The 19,967-nt window shown below is 41.5% G+C and overlaps 1 protein-coding gene and 1 long non-coding RNA gene across 52 annotated transcripts in view; both read left to right on the top strand.

Moving 5' to 3' along the window:
- LDB3 (LIM domain binding 3) overlaps positions 1 to 19,967 on the top strand; it is a 202,713-nt gene that overhangs the window by 14,920 nt on the left and 167,826 nt on the right. For 27 of the 50 annotated variants that reach the window (XM_078390983.1, XM_078390990.1, XM_078390976.1 and 24 more), the window contains exon 2: positions 1,891 to 2,018. The exons of 1 other annotated variant lie outside the window; for it this stretch is intronic. In XM_078390983.1, coding sequence (XP_078247109.1) covers positions 1,926 to 2,018 — 93 coding nt within the window. In that variant the 5' untranslated portion in view covers positions 1,891 to 1,925. Of the gene's footprint in view, positions 1 to 1,649; positions 2,019 to 19,967 lie in introns of those variants that run through there. 22 more of the 50 variants (XM_078390978.1, XM_078390982.1, XM_072995088.2 and 19 more) reach the window with 3 other exon arrangements.
- LOC140705880 (uncharacterized) lies at positions 10,776 to 18,528 on the top strand. Of its 2 annotated transcripts, XR_013543849.1 has the most exons (4): positions 10,776 to 10,878; positions 11,307 to 11,464; positions 14,043 to 14,092; positions 17,534 to 18,528. It is a non-coding gene; the product is annotated as an uncharacterized LOC140705880 (long non-coding RNA). The 2 variants fall into 2 exon arrangements; XR_012085459.2 differs by lacking the exons at positions 10,776 to 10,878; positions 11,307 to 11,464; positions 14,043 to 14,092 and adding an exon at positions 14,103 to 14,462.

The raw sequence follows: 19,967 nt of genomic DNA on the forward strand, positions 1-19,967 counted from the left end.
CCTTCTGTGCTGCAGCTAGCTCCCTCTTCTTCCCTCTTCTTCCTCATATATTTTTTTTGCCCCAGTAAGAGGGCTTCCGAGGGCCTCTCTCCCTCCTCCTCCATTCAGCTTCTTCCCAAGGCGCCACTAGTTTTTCCCCACTCTCCCGTTCATGGGTTCTCAAGTTCAATCCACTCCCATTCCTCAGGCAAGGCTTCCTCTGCTTTCTTTCCACTCTTTGTCCACCCAGACTCCTCCGCCCCTCTTCCTTTGGATCCCTTTTTAAATTCTTCCACCTTCTCCTTCCCTTTCCCCTTACTCTGTCATTCACCGATTCCCGCCTTTTATTTTAAAGCCATGCTGACCATTTTATCTGCTTCCTTCTCTTTCCCTCCTCTCTCTTACCTTGAGGCTTGATATTGTGGACATCCCCTCCAGTTTCCAAGGTAGAGGGGATGGCAGAGAAGGAAGAGGTAGTCTCCTCTTGCCCTCTTGCTCACATGGAGCTAAAACCAAAGTTTGAGGGCAAGGGCATCACTCTCCTTTCATCATGAGCCACCTATGACATTCCTGTTGTTGTTTTGACTTATATATCATCCCATGGTGTGCCATCCCATAGTACTCTTGGTGATTTACAGCATAGTTATGCAAGGAACACTGCCTCCCAGCAAGCTGGGTACTCCTTTTACGGACCCTAGAAGCATGGAAGTCTGTCATTCTTCAGCAACCTACCTGTGGGGGTCAAACTTGGGTCATGAACAGAGGCTTGACTGCAGTACTGCAGTTTAACCATTGTGCCTCAGGGCTAATAGGGAAATGCTTCCATCCCCTGGTTAGTTTGCTTACCCTCTTCCCAAATTTTTATTATCCTTACAATGTCTCTCTACCTCCTAAAACCTAGTGCTTAGTAAGTTGTGCAGATGGTGGCTGAGGTATGCAGGGATTTGTATCCCCCAAGAAGTAACTTATGTCATCTCTTCCCAAAAGTCATTCAAATGCAAGGGTACAATTCCCATTTTTCGTCTGACGAAGCGTAAGCACGACAGACCTCCAGTGCATGTCCAGAGTGCTTTACTGCTTATGTGTTCTTGTTGCATGCTAGACTCTCCCTCACCACTGAAAAAAGTCAGGCTTTCCCTGATTTCTGTGCTGCTCTGCAGGAACACCAGAGTCCCTGTAAACACACTAGTAGCACTAACTGAAAGATCAATAAATAGGACGTGAAGTTTCTGCAGTTGTGTAGTCTGTAGTTACAGTTAAGTGTGTTTTTAAAAGCGAGTATATTCCTTCCCTCCTTTTTATTTCCTCCCTTTGTTTTCCCTCACTTTTCCAAATATAGTCATTAAAATAAGAGCAACTTATTAGTATAGAAACAAAATCAGTTAAGAATGTACTGGATGTGCACACACACATGTCTGGCAGATGTAAGGAGTGCATGCTAGCAGAACATCAGAGATCAAGCTATTGACAAGCAACCCTTCAAATGCAAGGCCAGTGGCTCTTTTAATATATGCGTGCATTTCAATGTATACCAGTGGCCTGCTTGTGTTTGACACAGAGTCATCTTTATCTTAGCAAAGTGGCTTTGAGTCTGAATAGGGGACTCGGAAGAGCCGAGAAAGGTCTTCCCAGGGGCCCTATATTAGACCTCTGAGTCACAGAGGTTTTGCATAGCCGGGTGTTTGGTTACATGCCTTTTATGGACTCCCTCAACAGGGATATCAGTATCTGCATTATAACTCCTATCTATTCTTAGGTGACACTTCGGCAGCATTGACCAGGCAGGAGGGGGAAAGATCCCTATTCTGCACTTTAATTTGATAGATAGAAAATAAGAAGAAAGGATCTCTCTTAAAAAAAAAACAAACTAGATATACCCACCTGTTTTTCCCCCTTCCCTCTGTTCCATAGAGCCTTTGGGGTTTGTGGCGTAAAAGAGAGACAAAATGTCGTTCAACGTGACTCTCAACGGACCTGGACCGTGGGGGTTCCGACTGCAAGGGGGGAAGGACTTCAACATGCCTCTGACCATCTCCAGAGTAAGTGCCAGCAACTCAAAATCCTTCTCTTCAGTTTTAACTGAGTAATGAAAAATGCCCTGCTAGTAATGGTGCGAACAACTGGCCAGTGTAGGCAGAGGGACAGAGCTAGCGTTTGGCTTTTCTTTTTCTTTTCTTTTCTTTTCTTTTCTTTTTTGTGGGAGGGAGAGGGTTGCAGTCTGTAATTCTCCAAAAAAAAAAAAACACCCTGAAATTTTTTTCTTCCTCCCTTGCCTTTTTCTGATTCACAGAAAATACAAACAACCCACCTAAATGAGGTACAGTGGGGTTGCCTTCTCTTCACAGGCTGTCTCCCCTCTCGTTGTCTCTCCGAACATTTCTGTCTGCAGAAGTCAATGTGATGTGATGTAATCTAGTCAATTCATCTTGGAAAATATTGCACATATTGTGGTGGTTTGGAGCCCACCTTAACATGGGCTCATGATTTCAACATGAATGGAAGAAACCAAGAGGGATGTCATATCGGAAAGAGTTCAGATCATGTCCAGCTATCTGTTATTTTTTTTTTTACCCTCATGTTTGAGCTATCTCAGCTCAGCAGCCCAACCTCATAAATGTTCTTTTCCTGGGTTCACCTGAAATGTTTAGCTGCCAGAGTAGTTTGCAAGTCTCAGCATCAAAGACAACCACACCAAAATATTTCCAACGTGTGAGAAAAATATCTGCCTTTCTTACAAAGGAGCATTTGAGGGTTTTGTTTTCTTTTTCAGTGCATCAGTTTTTAGAAAAAACTTACACACAGTTAAGTAAAATGGAGGCTCCTGTACGGTAGGAAACAGTGCCTTGCAATATCTAGGTACCTGTCACTGCCAGTACCAAGTAATATATTACTTAGTAATTAATTACTCACCGTAATTAGCATCAACCACTGAATTTACTGTTTCTCCCTTCTTCCACTTTTTCTAAGAGCTATTGTAATGTTAACCAGAGGAGATCTGCTCTTAGTATGGCATTTATTTCAGGAATTGAGGAGCAGGGGAATGTTAGAATTCTAATTGTGCTCTAATTCAGTGCTATACAGGAAGTTCTTTTTATATCTATATAATATAGAAAAAATGAATTATGCAAATTATACAGTTAAGCATTTGGATCTCTTTCAGAATGCTGCCTCCAGCTTAGTTCCACCTGATTAGAAATATAGCAGGGGAAAATTAATGTTTCCAGTGTTTGCAGTCTGAAATTTGAAGATCAGCGTTTATCAGGAAGGGCAGAAATACTGGTGACTAAAGTTGTAACCCATATTGTTATGAGTCAGACCCAGTGAACTTGGTGGCCAATACGTCTGAGTAGGACTGTGGTTTCAGGGTTAAACCCAGCTAGATGTGACCCACTGAATAAATTACAGCAACAGTTATGTAGTTCCCATTGAATCGGGGGTAGGTTTGAGTTGAAGCTAACAGCTGGATGTTGCCCTAAGCCATAGAGTTATCCTGGCTCTTTGAGATGCCTGTGGTTATTGAAGAGGGCACAGCTGAGTTCCATTATTGTGTAGGGTCATCTTTTCCTTCTCACCTGCTGTGGGGCACATGTAGACTGTTACCTGCTGATTCAAGTAGAAAGAGAGAATGAGTAACAAGACCTTTCTGTTGCAAAGAATAGAAGACAAGGAATGAATAGAATGGCATGGCATGGCATGCCATGTCATAACTGAGTATGGCACGGCCTGACTGGAATCCTGAATATTCCACACTACCATATTTTTGCACAGTGAGAGAGGGTAGTTGAGTGATAATGCTCTTAGGTTAAGTTCTTATCTGTGACCTTTAGGCTGCTGAAGAGGGAAATGAACTCTAATTAAGACCTATGGTGCTTCAAGGCAAGGTGCTGTCAGGCAAAGCATTACCTTACTGCATCGGTGGCATTTTATCCCATTCATGGATTTTGGATTTGAAATTTAAAAAAGCAGAAGTGCAGTCTGCAACAAAATGTTGCAATGTAGAATTCTGATATTCAGGATTCCTGCCGTGCCATGCCCCTCTGTTTATCCCCTGTTGTCCATCTTTGGTAACAGTCAGTCACTGTGCATGTTCAAGTCTCACTGCCCTCTTTGGGGATTTCTCCTCCTCTTTTAGGGTTCTTTGTACTTTCCCCAAGCATTCTGATACTCTTCTTCACGTGATCATCCCTTTTAATTATGTAGGCAACAGGAATCACAGCCTACACACCAGAAATAAAAGAACAAGTGGGGCACTGCAACAAAATGCTGAGATATTCCCATCCACCCCATTCCTGTCACTTTCTTCCATTTTCCCTGCCCTTTTGGTGTTTTTCCCTTCCCTTGGAGCCAGTCAGCATTCTGTGCTCACTGAGTAGACTCATCTTTCATATGCCTTATTCCACCCCCCTTTCCTTTGGCATTGCTAGGGTGTAGACATGTGTCAGAACCCAGAAACTTGCATTATTCTTAGATTTATCCATTTATGTTTATGAAGCAGTTCTTCTTTCAGTCCCTAGGGATACCTTTAAACAACATGTCACTGTGAACCAAAAAGTAACTTATACAAGACATATGATGTTGTTTAACATTACCATGTACTTCTGCATCTCCTCTTTCCTTCCTTTCCACCTACTCCATTTCATTACCTGTCCCACTGATTTTTTTACATCTCTCCCCCTCCCCAATAACTTAGACAATTCATTTCTTGGGAGTGCTGGACCAGTGTATTTGCAGGGATGTTTTAAGTTCCTTCTTCTCAAATTATTTGTGAAAAGAATGTTTGGCATTTCTTTAGAGCAACAATTTCCTACAATTCTGAGTACAGGAGGCCAGTGAAATAGCATGAAGTATCTAAATGAATATATAATCTATAATATTCAGTTCATTAAAAACCCTTCTTGTTTCCACAATTCAAAATGGCAGGAAATGGCCTTATATTGCTGCACAATGTTCTGCCCACATTGCTAGCAGGAAAAATGATGCCAAGCTTTATATAGCAAAGGGCAGCCTGAATGTTGACAACACCCATGGCAGCAGTCAAGATGATCTACAGGATAACCTCTTGCACTTACTACCAATCACAAAGAGACACCACACAGGGGAAAATCACAAACACTGACTTTCATCAATTAACCACTTCTCACTCAAACACAAGACAGTTTTTCAACCAGTGTGACTGGTAGTGAAAAGAAGAGGGTATCCAGCAGATCACCTTGACTGCTGCCATTGGTTTTGCCAACATTCAGGCTCCCCTTTGCTATATAAAGCTTGGCATCTTTTTTCCTGCTGGCAATGCAGGCACAGTCTTGTGCAGTAATATTGAGCCATTGCCTGGCATTTTGAATTGTGGATATAGAAGCACAATATCTCATATTCATAAACCAGAGAGCTTTTTGTTTCAAAGAATTGAATTTTCTGGCTTTTTGAAATGGAAGTTTAAGTATACATACATTACACACAAATTCCAACGGAAATTTTCCTCATGTAAAATTTCTAGAGCTAGAGGATCCCAAAAGATGAGCATATGCTCTATGCTGTGTTTTATGAAAGAAGACAGAAGCAAAAGCAGCTGGGATATGGCTGTAGTCCCCCTGTGCCAAAATATTTTGAAGGATTGGTTTGGAATTAATGAAATGGTGGAGCAAGAGTATGAGTGAATGCAACACATACAATGGAGAATCATACACCTGCTTTAACCTCTCAGGTAAACTAATGTTGCTATGCCTGCTCTGAAGATTGCAGACTAGAAAGCTATGTTGCAGTTTCCTCAGGTTGCAGGTTGGCAACCTGAGAAAGAAAAGCTATATAAGACCCAAAGTTCTATGCACATCTTGTGTGTATGTTTTCCAAAAGATACCACTTCACCTTTTGTTTTTGTTTTTTTAAAGGCAGAGCTGGGAGATCGCAAAGCTAGTAACTGTAAACCAAGGTCAAAATAATCCATAGTATGTAAATAAAGTGAAGAAAAATGAGCTCATTTGAAATGTGGTGTTGGGGAAGAGCCTTACCGATATGATACCACAGACGACAGTCAGAAAGGTAGAGGAGGGGGTGGTCAAGAAAGTCAATCCTAAACTTTCAATAGAGTAAAAATGAGTAAACTGAGGCTGTCTGACTGTACTACTTATATATTTAATTACCAGGAAATTGTATAGTGACAAGATAGGTGGAATGGTTGAAACTATAACAGGATATAGGCACTAAAGTTCTGCTAGTATCAAGTAAGTCCATTCCCCAGTCACAAAAGAAAAAACAGTAATTTCACATTTTAAGAGGGAGCTTCTGAATATTTATTCCCTTAAAAACACTTTTAAAATGTTTTTACAATTAGACACAGAAACCCTTTTCTTGACACTAGTGCCTGTTTGGCCAGGAAGGAATTTAAAAGTGCTCCTCCTGAGAATCATCAAACTGGGTCTTGATTGACAGGGTCAAAGGTTCAGATTGCCCAGACCTGTTTGAAGGAAATTCACTGAAGTCTCTGGATCAGCTTCAAGGGAAGCTGCACATAGAGAGCATTGCAGTAGTCAATCTGGGGAATGATCAATGCCTGCATCAAGGTCCCGAGGGAGCTGTTACCCAGGTAGGGGTGTAGTTGAGTGATTAGCCTAAACTGGTTAAAGCCCAATCAGGACACAGCTGCGATCTAGGAATCTGAGGAAAGAGCTGGGTCCAGAAGAATACCTAAATACTGTACCGAACTCATCCCTAAATGGGAGGGTGATGCTATTCAGTTTAGGGACACCCCCCCTCAACCTTTTAATGGACCCTTCCAGGAGCACAACCTCTGTTTTGTCCAGGTTCAGCTTGAGCCTATTTACCTGGTCCATTCCAGTGACAAAGCAAGGCAACGCTTGAGCATCTGGACGCATCCACTGCAGAGGTGGTAAAGGAGAGATAGAGTTGGGTGTCATCAGCATACTGATGACACCTCACTCCAAATCTCCTGATGACTTTCCCCAGCAGCTTCATGTAGAGTTAAATAGCATTGTGGATATCAGCAATCGCTGGGGAACTCCACAAGGGGCTAATAAATCATCCTCAAGCTGCACTCTCTGGACATGGTCCTTGAGGAAGGATCAGAACAAGCTGAATGCTTGGCCCTTAATTCCAATCTCTGGGAACCTGTCCAGGAGGATACCATGGTATCAAAAGCTGCTGAGAGATCAAGAAGAACCAATGGTACATCAACCCCGTCAGCCCTCCTGAAGTACAACTAGTGTTGTTTCAGTACTCCACCATAGCCTGAAACTGGAATGGAATGTATCAAGGCTATCCTGTTCTTCCAGATATGTCTGTAATTGGTTTGCCACCACCCTCTCAATCACTTTGCCCAAGAATGCTATATTGACCATTGGACAAAAGTTATTAAGATTGTCTGAAGCCAACTGGGAATGTTTGGTGATGGGTTGGATGATCGTTTCTTTTATGCATGAAGGGAGGATGCCCTTCCTTAAAAATGTGTTTACAATATTCATGACCCACTCAATCATGGCCCCCTTAGCATGTTTTATCAGCCACACTGGGCAAGGGTCAAGTGAGGAGGTGGTAGGCCAACAGCTCGTCAGCACCCTGGAGGCTTCCTCTGCTGATACTGGGTTAAACTGAACAATCATGTAGAGAAAGGTGGTGCAGTGATGGTCACCCGAGGGTTGACTAAACTGCAGATGAAGTCAAGGTCAGCACAGATGGCCTAAATTTTTTATCCAAAAAAAGGCTGCAAATTGCTGGAAAAAATTCAGAGCTGGTCAGATCATGAACCACACAGAACATGACAACTTGTCAGTTCACAGCCTCCTTTATTACCTTGATGTTGAATGACCGTGTCACCATTTTTAAGGCATTGGTGTACCAGGGGGCAAGGTGAACTCTGAAGCAGAGAAAGCGCTTGAAGGCAATGGTGTTAGCTGCCCAGGTCATATCCTGATACCATCTATTGACCTGGGTTTTGACAGGATCATCTACCAGGTCAGCCAGATATCCCCCCCCCCCAAGGCCTCTAGAAACTGTGCGAGGGTGGACCAATTTTATAGGTCCATTCTCCTCATGGAGAATGGTCACAGAAGAGAAGTTAAATCTCAGCAGGAAGTGAGTGATCTGTTCACGACAGTGGGCTGGAGTTCACATTCGACATCCTCAGATCACTTTCCAGCTGTGCAGTTGAGAACACCAGGTGTATGAACGCGGAAGGGGGGGTGGAGTAAGCAATAAAAATGTTTCCCACTCACATTGACTCAGAATGACAGTTTTCAGTATGGCACATTAAAAAAATAATCTTATTCTCTTTTTTAAATAGTTTTTTTTGCAATTTAAAAAAATGTTCAGGAAAATAGACTGGTTGCTCATGGGGAAAATGTTGCTGTCTTTGAAGATAATAGCTAACTATGAATTTGGGGAATGGTATCAGAGAAAGCTATACTTTCATTGCTATTCCGTTTCACTTTTATACTGTCCTCACTGTACAAGTGTCATAAAACAGACAAGAAGAATACAGTACCCCCCCTTTTTTTGTCAGATGTGAAGTTTTGTAGGCTGTCTGTGATATCACATGTTTATAACAAATACAAGCAGCACCTGGATGCTGAGTGCAAGGAACAGCTCCTACACCTTAATGGCATAAGAACTTTCTATAGATTTGCTTTTGGCGTGTGTGCATCAGCATCTTTATAAAATGTTGACCCTGTGATGTAATACAGAATACAGAGCATGGCTTTCAGGTGAAAGAGCCCCAGATGTGTCTCATTTATTTAACTGTGGTCTCACTGGAATTTTCCAGCCACAACACTAAGCTATGTTATATAGGATTACATGGACAAGGCTGGGGCTTGCCACCTCCTGCCTTAACTGATGTGGCAGTAGTTTAACATTATATCTTGACCCTAAACTATATTTAATCTTAATAGGATATTTTAAAGCAGCATCAGAAATCACAGCTTAAGGTTTGCTTGTTTTAGTAAACCAAAGGATACTAAGTATAGCTTAATTTTGATAAAATGCCAAACTGTTAAAAATAGAAGTAGAATCAAAAGCTTCCTATCATCATCTCCTTCTCACAGTACTGGGGGATGGGCGGGTGGGGTGAGCAGTCAACCCTGAGGCTCAATCACATAATTACTGTATAATAAATATAACTGTGAGCATATTAATTTATATTTTGCCTGTGTCCTAAAACTGGACTGAAGGTAGCTAAGGAGGATGAATAATTTTACAGCTACAGATAAAAGTGAAACATTTATAGTATTGTAACACAACTGAATTAAAAGTCCTTTCCTCAGCAATCACTCAGCAGCTGAAAACCTACCCGGATGCTCTCTCTTCTGTATTACAGCTGAGGGTCAGCATTTTATAAAGTTGCTGACACACACAACCTAAAAGTTGTGTCCAAATCAGGCCATTGACTAGCCATGGAAAAATTACGTTTTCTCAGCCTAACTTGACAGGCAGGGATGTAGCTGGATAGAGAGTGATCAGCTACTCAAAGCTTTTGGGAGAATGAAGAGAAATGTATTTGAATATGAATTAGCTAAATTAATCTTAACACAGATTTGCTAGATATTTATCATACTGTGACCTCTAGTGTGTAGAGGTGAATGATCCAGCCAACCCCAACACTAATGAGAAGAATTTCAATGGAGACAGTTTTAAGCAATTGGCCAGATGTCATCAAGTGATGAAAAACCTGCTGTATCCATAAGTCAATTGCCCAGTGTTCTTAAGAAGTGAGAAAGGACAATGCGCTTCTGTTTCTCTTACTCAAACTAAATTCTCTGGCTGGGTCTTTCTTCTTCTTTTTCTTTGGCTCAGTTATCCATTATAGCAGAATAGAAAGCATGGATACAAATTTAGATGCAGAGAGCAGTGGTATATGGAGCTTTAGTGAAATGAAGGTTTTTCTCACACAGCATGGATCTTTCTTCTGGAAATATGTCTTTATAAATGCACATGCAAGCACATCTACTGTTGCTTCAGCCCACAGTTTTGTCCCCTACAGCCAGCCCGGAGACTTGGCTGTCCGAAGAGAAGGATAACGCCATAGACTTCCACCAGTTGCAACAGCATCCACCGTGAATGGTGGCTGAATTTGAATACTAAAAGGAGCTGTAGTTATCCGCTACATCTGAGAAAAGCAAAATATTTTAGGGTATTCAAGGCAGACTGCATAAAACTCACAGCTCTGTCCTCTAATCTCTGCTTGCTGGCTTCTGTACCCCAGTGCATAATGGTAGGACTGTGCTATGAATATTCCAAGCGAGCTGCTGACCTTTTTTTAAAATTGATTATATGCGGTGCTTATTCATGATGTAATAAACTTTATTTTTTTTAAGCAAATGTTATTTTAAAGGACACTATCAGTTACAGTGGATAAGTGAATATTGCTAATGATGCCACAGGGTCACCTAATCGCTTTTCCTCTGCCCACGTATCATATTAGAAAATCTTTTTCCCCCCAACTAGGTTTCAAAAAACTTATCTTAAGAAAGAAAATACCCACCTCTGGCCATTCTTGCTCTTATGTATTTATGCATGTCCTTAAGTATCAGTTCTCACCTGGCATCATGTAGTCAAGCAAGAGTTTTGACTTTAAAAAAACACACACCTACAAAATGTAGGTATTTCCTCCCAATTGGTTACCATTGCAGTGGAACATAGGTGTCTTATGAGGAGGATAAGGCAATGCCTTTATGAAATGTGAGTTGAGATGTCACTTCTGCAATAGAATGAAGCACATAAATAACATCTGCAAATACTGAATATCTAAGAAGGAATAAAAACCACTTTTAAACATTTGTTCATTGAAGGTATGGTCAACTGTTCCGTTCTGGGAGGTCCAGGTGATCAGATCTCTGTGGAGCTTTTGAAAGCATGCGGCACAGGAGTCCCAGTCAATCAGAAGGGTGACAGGTGAAAGACATATCTTTATGTTCCATGAAACAGCATTGTGCTTAACGCTTTGCCATTTATCTAAAAATAAATAGCCAAGTGATGGCTTGCAAGAAAGGAGAGGAAACATGTGTGTGAGATTTTAAAGTCACCCCCACAGCCTCCCATGTCTGGAATCCTAGATTTTCTCCTCCAAAGCAGAATGTGAAAAATAGCTTTCAAGCAATATTTAAATATTAAATATTGTTTGCACATGGGCTGACCTCTTTATAGTGACTGCAGGCTTGTCAAATTGAATTTATAGAGCTTCTGACCATATTAATAGTGATGATCATGTGATGCCAAGTCAATTCTGACTTATAGCGACCCTTTTCAGGGTGTTCTAGGTAGAGAGTATTCAGAAGTAGTTTACCATTCCTTTCTTCTCGGGGTGCCCTGGGACTCCGCAGCTTGCCCAAGGCCACACAGGCTGGCTCTTCTGCGATGCACCATGGAGAATCAAACTCCCTACCTCTGGCTCTGCAGCCAGAGACATAACTCACTGAGCTCTCCAGCCAGCCTGTGGTCATATTGAACAGAAGAAAAAGAAGGAAAGGATGCCAAAAAAGTGAGTAGAGTCTTGAAATATTCATAAATTGTGAACCTGAGACTGCCATTTTTTTTATCCATTGCATATTATTTGCCATCTCTTGCCTTTTTTGACATTCATTGTGCAATGATGTTATATGACTTGAACATAGGCTGCTTGAATTTTTCCTGTGTGATGAAGCTGATGCCATTTATATTTGTTTTGGCCTTAGAAATGCAGCTCCAACTCTCTGAAGGCCAAACTACACATTACAGATAATCCATCATTAGAGTGGAAAGCACATTACTGTTCCAAGGACATGATTCAGAAATGTATCTGAGGGTCATACCCAAGGTGTGTTCACTCCTCCTATAACTTTGTCCTTCCAGCCATGCAAATTTTTCAGGGTTGTGTGCTTAAGATATTAGACATGGAAATGAAGCTCCTATTTACCAGTTGACCAATGACAAAACAAAAGCAGAATCTTTTGCTAAATGTTGATTGAAGCAAGAGTTAGACTATACAGACAAGCTTTTCCTTTTAAAGGTCACACTGCTTATAGATGCAGAATCAATGTCCCATCTAGTGAGACCTTGAAAAGTCATTCCTTCAAATGAAGCCATGCTTAATTCTCAAAGACCAGTCACAAAACAGAGTACTGTAACCTAATTTGCAAATGACATGAAATGAAATGAGCTCCTCAAGCTATTTACAGCAGTTAAGGAGGGTCATCTTCCAACAAGGGATCCTCTGCAATGTATAGTTGGTCCTTGCTGTTGGTATCTGATTCCAGACAGCAGAGAATGCCTTTCTGCATGAGAACTTGGAAAGATTTTGTCAAATCATAGTTGAAGATACTCATTCCAACCTGGTATGTTCTTCTTCTCCCTCTATCTTTGCCTTTCACCATTCCACTTTATTTTTGGGTAGGTCCTGCTTTTATATCTAATGACTGGTTGCATTAGATTTTTCAACTTCAGTTTTAAAAATGGTATGTAGAAGCAAATCAGACTGGAGATTCAGGGGGCAGAAGCTGATTCAAACAAGCAGAACTTAGAGAATCAGCTGCTGTCTTTGAGGTGTTCCCCATGCTGTGAGTACAGTGGTGCCTCGCTTAGCGAGTGCACCGTATAGCGATGTTTCCATATAGCGATCCCTTTTTCGGGATCGCTATACGGAAACATACCCGATCTTCGCAATGGGGAAAACCCGCATTGCGAAGATCGGGTATTGCGTCGGCCATTTTGGAGCCGCCGAACAGCTGTTCGGCGGCTCCAAAATGGCCACCGGAAGCCCGGAAATGGCTGCCGGCAGCCGTTTTGACGCCCTGCCCTCGCTTAGCGAGGGCGCGAAAATGGCTGCCGGCAAGGGGAATCCTCGCTGAACGGGTAAGTAAGCAAGGTATTGGAACGCATTAAACTAAGTTTAATGCGTTTCAATACGTTTTCCTTACCCGTTTAGCGACGATTCCGCATAGCGAGGGTTAATCCGGAACGGATTAACCTCGCTATGCGGGGCACCACTGTACTTCTGTTAAACATGGAAGAAAATGGTTTTCATATTTGTTTTGCCATTAAAACTATGTGACCATAATATCCAAAGATTGAAATCCAATATATTACACACAGGGAATGGTTTCCTGATATAATGATTGAAAACTCTTATGATACCGAGTTTACCATAGTGTTCATGAGGTTTTACTTGCCAGTGGTGACCAAAACAAAGCTTTTGAAGCCCCTAACAGGTTTGAGACAAATATCCCTCTTGCCCAATGGACATGTCGTAAATTCTATGTCCCTCACGCCCATGCAGCCTAATTGCAAACAATACTTGTTTTCCTGCTGATTTCAGATGTGAGACAGGGAGCCTCCATTTACCTGTTAGACAGAGCAAGATGTTCTCCAGGCAGCTTTCTGGTGCATGGAGCTATTGGGTTAAGAACTATAATTAGAGATGGACATGAAGCAATTTATGCTGGATTGTCTTAAGTTGTCAGCACAGCACCACAGGTGCCACCAGTTCCCTTCCCCCAACCACCCTCACTGGCTCCCCCACTCACCAGCTGCTGTGTGTTGATCATTCCCTCCCCATCGTATGATCTTCCATCCCAGCAGGAGCACAGATTTCCCTTCTCTGCCTCCTCCAGCAGCTGTCCGCTTAGAGGCAGCGCTAGAGGAATCTCTGCCCCATCTCCTTATCTGAGTGGGCAGCTGCTGGAGGAGGTGGAGAAGGCAAATCCATGCTTCCGCTGGGACTGGAAGATTGTGCAATGGGGAGAGAATGAGCAGTGCGAGCTGGCTGGTGAATGGGGAGCTGACGGGGTTGGGTGGGGGACCTGTGGTGCTGTGCCAATGATTTCAGACAATCTGGGATGAAGTGCTTCATGTCTGTCTAAACTATATGATAGCTTTTATATAGTTTTTTAGAGTTTTCTAGTTGTTTTACATGCATTAACCCAGTCACTGTTCACTGAATTTTTAATAATTAGAAAAGATAAAACTCCATAATAATTTAATACAGTATCATGATCACAATAACCATAATCATAAATAATTATGATAATAAATAAGCTTTTTAGCGACCTGTGAGATTAGTCAGTATAATTTCTGCCTTCTAGATGAGAGTGGTGTTACCTGAATCTGAATCAAGCTGTACCACATGGAAAAAGTGAGTCCTGGCCACATTGGTTCTTTTATGTAGTTTTTAACAATCATGGAAACCTCATTCAGGAGGTTGCAGAGTTCATGCACTTCACTGGAGTTCAGGCTGTGGAAATTACTGACTTGACACTGTCCTTTCCCTTTTCCAAACAGAAGACTATTGTCACATGAAAACTGAATCTTTCCCTGCTTTCCCCCCTACAGTTGCATTGTCTGGTGCAGAGTAATGACCCACTAAAGCAGGAGAGCAAATATAACCTTTTTTGGTAGAGATTCAGAATATGCTTCTCTTCTCCCAACAATCCCTGTGCCACTTCCAAGACGCTGGATTAAATGGAAACTATTTTTCCAGTCTCTTTGATCAAAATTAAATGACTGTGAGTGACCTGTTTCTCTTTCCTTACTACTTACATGCTCCATCAACATTTATAAAGTTTCATTAAATAATAATATTCATGTAAATTGGAAATACTGCTCTTTGTATGCCAGATTCTCCTTGTAATGGCTTTTGTTTTCCTTGTCTGACTGGTTTTATAAGCATCAGTGGTTCATTTTGCTCTCATAGAGTGCAATGCAACATCATGCTGTAAGGCAGGGTTGTGAATTATTCTTTCAATCAGCTCCATCTGGTTGCAAGCTCATTTTACTGAGCCCCAGAAGCACCCAAACTATTTTCCCCCTGAAATGTTTTACCCCTCCCAACAGAAATTTGTGCTTCCAGAGAATAGCTCTGTCACTTTGTTTCAGCAAAAATCGTTTGTAATTTTTTTTAAAAGAAAAGGAATATATATTAGAAACACACACAAATGGCCTTCCAGTGACTTCTGGCTTCATGTGGACAGTCTAGAACAGTTCATGGAGCATTTTAGGCCCAGAAAAAAATGGCCTCTGTGATTTGGAAATGTGTTCACTCCAGCTGTATAATCTTTATATTGAAATATGGCTTAGAGGAGTTCTGGTGTTTCCAGATATATTCTCTTTGGTCCATTGAGAATTCAGAAGTATTATACAGACTGACACAATGATGTTAAGCTCAGATGAGTGATGGGATTAGGATTAAGATTCATGTGTCAGGATCAAGTAGATGGTTCTGCATAGGCTAAGGGCTGGCCCAAAACACTTTGCCTACCTGAGACAAAGTACAAGGTGGCGAGTTTCATTCCATTTGTTGTTGTTGTTGTTGTTTAGGGACCAGAGCACGCCAGGCCATCCTGTCTTCCACTGCCTCCTGGAGTTAGGTCAGATTCATGGGTAGAAGCAAACTTTGCCTGGTGATTTGTTTTTAATAAAATACCATGATCACAATAACCATAATCTTACAGGCAGCGGGGCAGTGCCATCTCTTGCCATCAGTTTGGAAAGGGAGGTCATGTGACACACATAGCTCTGTCCTCCAATAAGGGGAATAGAGAAGGTGTTTAAGAGGAATGCACCCTAGCATCTATCTGGCTGGCTCACTGTGAGTAATAATAGGCTGGTCCTACTCCTGTTATTTTTAGGAAACTGCTGAAGCTGTCATTTCACCAGCTGTAGAGCACTTTGGGGCATGCCTGGAATCCCATGTGGCTCATGTGGTACAGTACATAGAGTGCTGGACTCAGGAGAACTGGGTCCAGATCCCTGTTATCCCATGAAAACTCACTGGGGAGCCTCAAAGGCAAACCATTTCTTGAATGTCCTGTATAACTCAAAAAACCTATGTGGCTTGACAGCACAAAATAAAAACAACAGCGTCCAAGGTAAAGTTGTTGGCACCCATGTAGCAAGGTAGCAGTTTGAGATTCTGGGTGGCTTTTACTCAAGTAGAAAACATTTAGTTAAATGGCCATTGTTCTAACTAGATGAAACCTATTGTTAGTCTCACCTAGCCACAAAAATTGGTAGGATTTTCATCATTCCCTTTGTATCAACTATGAAAGCCATAGGTGGCTTGTGATCGAAACAGGAATATTCCCACTGAAAGTCTGGGGTGAGGGACCCCTGCTTTGTCCATGATCCGCCACAGAGGATATGACAGGAAAGTGCAATGTTAGAAGCTGTTAGGGACCGTAACACATGGCAATTTCTTACCCTTACAAAGATGTTGTCCCATCTTGTATCCTAACATCCACTTTCCACTGAAATGGAAACTCAGCCCAATTCTGTCCCATAGCCTAAACAAGTACCAGTATTCTGTTGCATAGCTTTTGCATATTCTGTCGCATAGCTTTGCTGACACAGTTGGAGCAATGTCACTGGCAGGGGCAGATTGTCACTAATTCAATAGTGCATCCTTCAATTTCAGGTTATGTTTGACTTTCTCTCATTGCATGTGAGTTATGTGTAATCCAAAATGAGATCAGGAACTCTTCAATTAGCAGCAATGCTGCTGGTGGTGTCAGAATCCATGCTACAGCAGCACAGCTACACAACAAGGTGCTAGTCAGTCTGTCCGGATTTTTTAGTAGGGGGATGCAGAAACATGTAGACAGCAGCAAACTACTCAAGGGAAGAATAGTCTGAATATGATAAACAACTAAACATGCAGCACCATATCTGGGACATTTGCCTCCATTGTTATACTTCCTGTATTGGTGGGAAGATTAATGTTAATAGATTTTCCTAAGAACGGCACAGTAGGGCCAAAACTGGCACTAGTGTACAATCAAAACCACTAGAATTTCAACAGAATATGGAATACATGGGCACCTCTACAGTATGGGGTGGTGGGGAGGTTTTAAATCTTTAGTTTTGAATGATGGGTAAAGTATGAATGTTTCATATGTTGCCTCCATCTTCCAAATAATATAGGAAACATAATACAGTAATTGAGGGAAATGCCCAAAATATGGGACCTGTATATTTCTTTCTCAAATATAGTTCTTCAGTTCTAAATTACATCTGCTTTAAATTCTTAGGTTCTAAGTTCCTTGCAATACAAGTCCTTGCCCGTTATATACTCCATCTCCAGCCCTTGATGATCAGCTGAGGACAGAGTATTAGCATAATGCATTTTCCACAACCAACATATGGCTCCTTTTTCTAGTTCAGTCAACATAACCTTATAACTTTATCTTTCTCGTTCACATGCATAAGAGTTTACACATCTCAGTGGGCAGGTCTTTCAAATTTATTTCTGCTGAATTCCTCCTTTCCTGTCTCTACTACATGCCATTTGTGCAGGGATATATATATTTTTAATAGAAAAAAAATCTACATATTTTTCTGCACATTATTTCACTTTGCACTTCCTTGACTAAACTTTCCTAGTGAACATTTCAGCTGCATATGCCATGTTTTTCCCTTTGTTTCTTATGTGTACATAATGGACACTCCCCCCCCCCATTCACAGAATGCATGGCAAGCCCATAGATGTATAGATTTCTGACCACAACTTGTGCTTATTTATGTATTTGATGCAGAACACATGGAGTAGTAAATCCTCCTCTTTCACTCCTCCTTTACACAGAATCTTTCACACATCTCGACTCTCAGCCTCTGAAGAAATAACATCCATGAAAACAGCTGTTTCAAATTGTAAAAAGGCTTCCAAATATACTGTTGATGAACAGCAACCTGCTTAATGACTTTAAAAGACCAGCAGTAGCCTATAATTAGAAGCTCAATAGCGGATGGCATAGCTTCATTATTCAAATGGATTCCTATTGACGTGCCTTGGGTTGTAAGAACTGCCATATAACACTGTACATGACTTGGCTTTTATGTCTGATGAGATCCTCTGATTATGGCCACTGAAAAGAGGAAGACAAAACACTCTATTGCACAGAAGAGTGAAAGACTATAAAGTAGGTAGGAATGGACCATGGGTTGAGTAGGGATGGTACTAAGGAGTTGCTTGATAACAGATATAGATAGCAATCCTAAACACATTTCCATTGTACTGAGTGGGAGCTTACTTCTGAGTAGACATATATAATTGTGTGGTTAGTCGCTTAATCAAGTGACTGCATCTGCATAAATATCAGAGAGATAAAACAGTTTCTGAAGAAAAATACATTTCTTTGTTGCTTTTTTTTTTAAAGTAATGCAGGTACTTACTGCACCAGGCACTATTTTAGAACCTGGGTTGACTTATGAATATGGGAGAAGAGTTAATATCACAATAGTGCCTTGCCACCTACAGTTTTTATAATGTTTGTATTAAAAATTGAAGGGAGACAGCCTTCTTATTTCTTGACATGTCTATAGTTTACTGAATCTGAAGGTTATATCTCCTTACCTAAACTAGGAGAAATTCCACTGTAACTGCTCAACTTACTTTTGAGCGGGCATGTAAGTAATTGTAATGTTGGACTACAGTGCTGAATGCACAATCCTATGAATATACAAACAAGTGTGGTAGGAAGTGATCAGCAAGACTTCTGAGTGAGCATGGATAGGATTGTACTATACAAATATGTAACTGATCTAAGTGGTTAATTAAACATGGCATTTCTGAATTGCCTCCAGGATTCTTGGATTTTCTTCCATTGTGCCCCACTTGACCCTGCAAGAAATCAGAACAGTCTATCAAACTGTGTTAATAGCAACCTAACAGAGGCCTCCAGAAAGTGACAAGAAGGGCATAAAGGTGATGGTCTTGAAAGAGTCTTTATATTTCAGGTGGAAAGGAATGGTATACGCGTGATGTGTCGAATGGACATTAAAGAAATTTTTCCCTAAGGGGGACTATTGTCTGGCTCTTACTCTCCCTAAAAAACAGGTGCATCAAATTTATTGCTGGTTTAAAAATACTGAGGAAATGATATTTACTGCCATCTGCTCCACTCTTCTCTTTCTGCTACTCTTGCTTTGGAAGACATCGAGTAGCTTACTCCCTTTGCTAGTTCTGGGGTCCTTAGCTAGGTCCATTTCCTTCTTACCTGCCCATATCTGTTATAAATCGGAGTGATACCTGCATCAGTAGTAGCATTTGCCCAGTTACTGGGGTGGGATGGGGAGTACATCTTGGCTGGTTCTTGTGCTTTGTTCAAGGTCATTCACCATATACCAGTGTGTGGCAAGGGGCAGCTGGTAGATTTGAAGAGAACTGCCTTTCATTACTCTGGAGCGATGTCATCCTGCCTCTTGTACTTAGAGGACAAATACCAATTGTTGCTTATTTTGGCTTCACTCCTTCACAGTTACCGATTGGCCGTCGTTGGTGACCTAAATACTGACCTAAACCCCATCCTCTAAAAAAGGCCATTGGCTCAAGGCCCCTAATGTAAATTTATCAGCCTATAGTCCTTTGATGTACAGCCAACATGAGCTGCAGTGACGTTGTGTCTGCGTGCCACATCAGATGACAATGGGAAAAAGCTATATAATCTTTACCTGCCTTGGATCACACGTACATCGTGCTAAAGCTGAGCCATAGACTGATGTACTATATTTAAAGGCCCCTGTAACATAGGAAGGTATTTTGATCAGGGAACCAATGCAGTGCTTGCTTCACATCCCTGGAATTCATGTGTGTAAGGCGAGAGTATTCGAGAATGTCCAATATATATCTTGTAATAATAACTGGAGCATCTGAGGTGGACTGCCAATTACAGAGGATAATTTGCAGCAGTGGCCTTTTAACTCTGTTTTGAGCAATCCTGGCATTTCTTAAACTGATGAGGAGAGCCATCCTTGAAGCAACAGGTTGCCTACCGAAAACCAACCTTTCTCTCCAGTGTGCCTGGAAAGCATGGTTGGGGAGCTATTGGCTCTCCAGCTGTTTTGGACTACAGCACCCAAAATCCATTACTTTCAGCCATACTGTATGGGGCTTCTAGACAACAAACGTCAAAACGCCCAGAAAGTCAAGGTTACCCTGCTTCAAAATACAACAAATAATTGGGGAAAACTCTTGATCATCCACCATTGGGGGAGGCTTGTTTAGAAAGTGTTTTGTA

Source organism: Pogona vitticeps, chromosome 3 (assembly GCF_051106095.1).
Source record: "Pogona vitticeps strain Pit_001003342236 chromosome 3, PviZW2.1, whole genome shotgun sequence".
NCBI classification, from domain to species: Eukaryota; Metazoa; Chordata; class Lepidosauria; order Squamata; family Agamidae; genus Pogona; species Pogona vitticeps.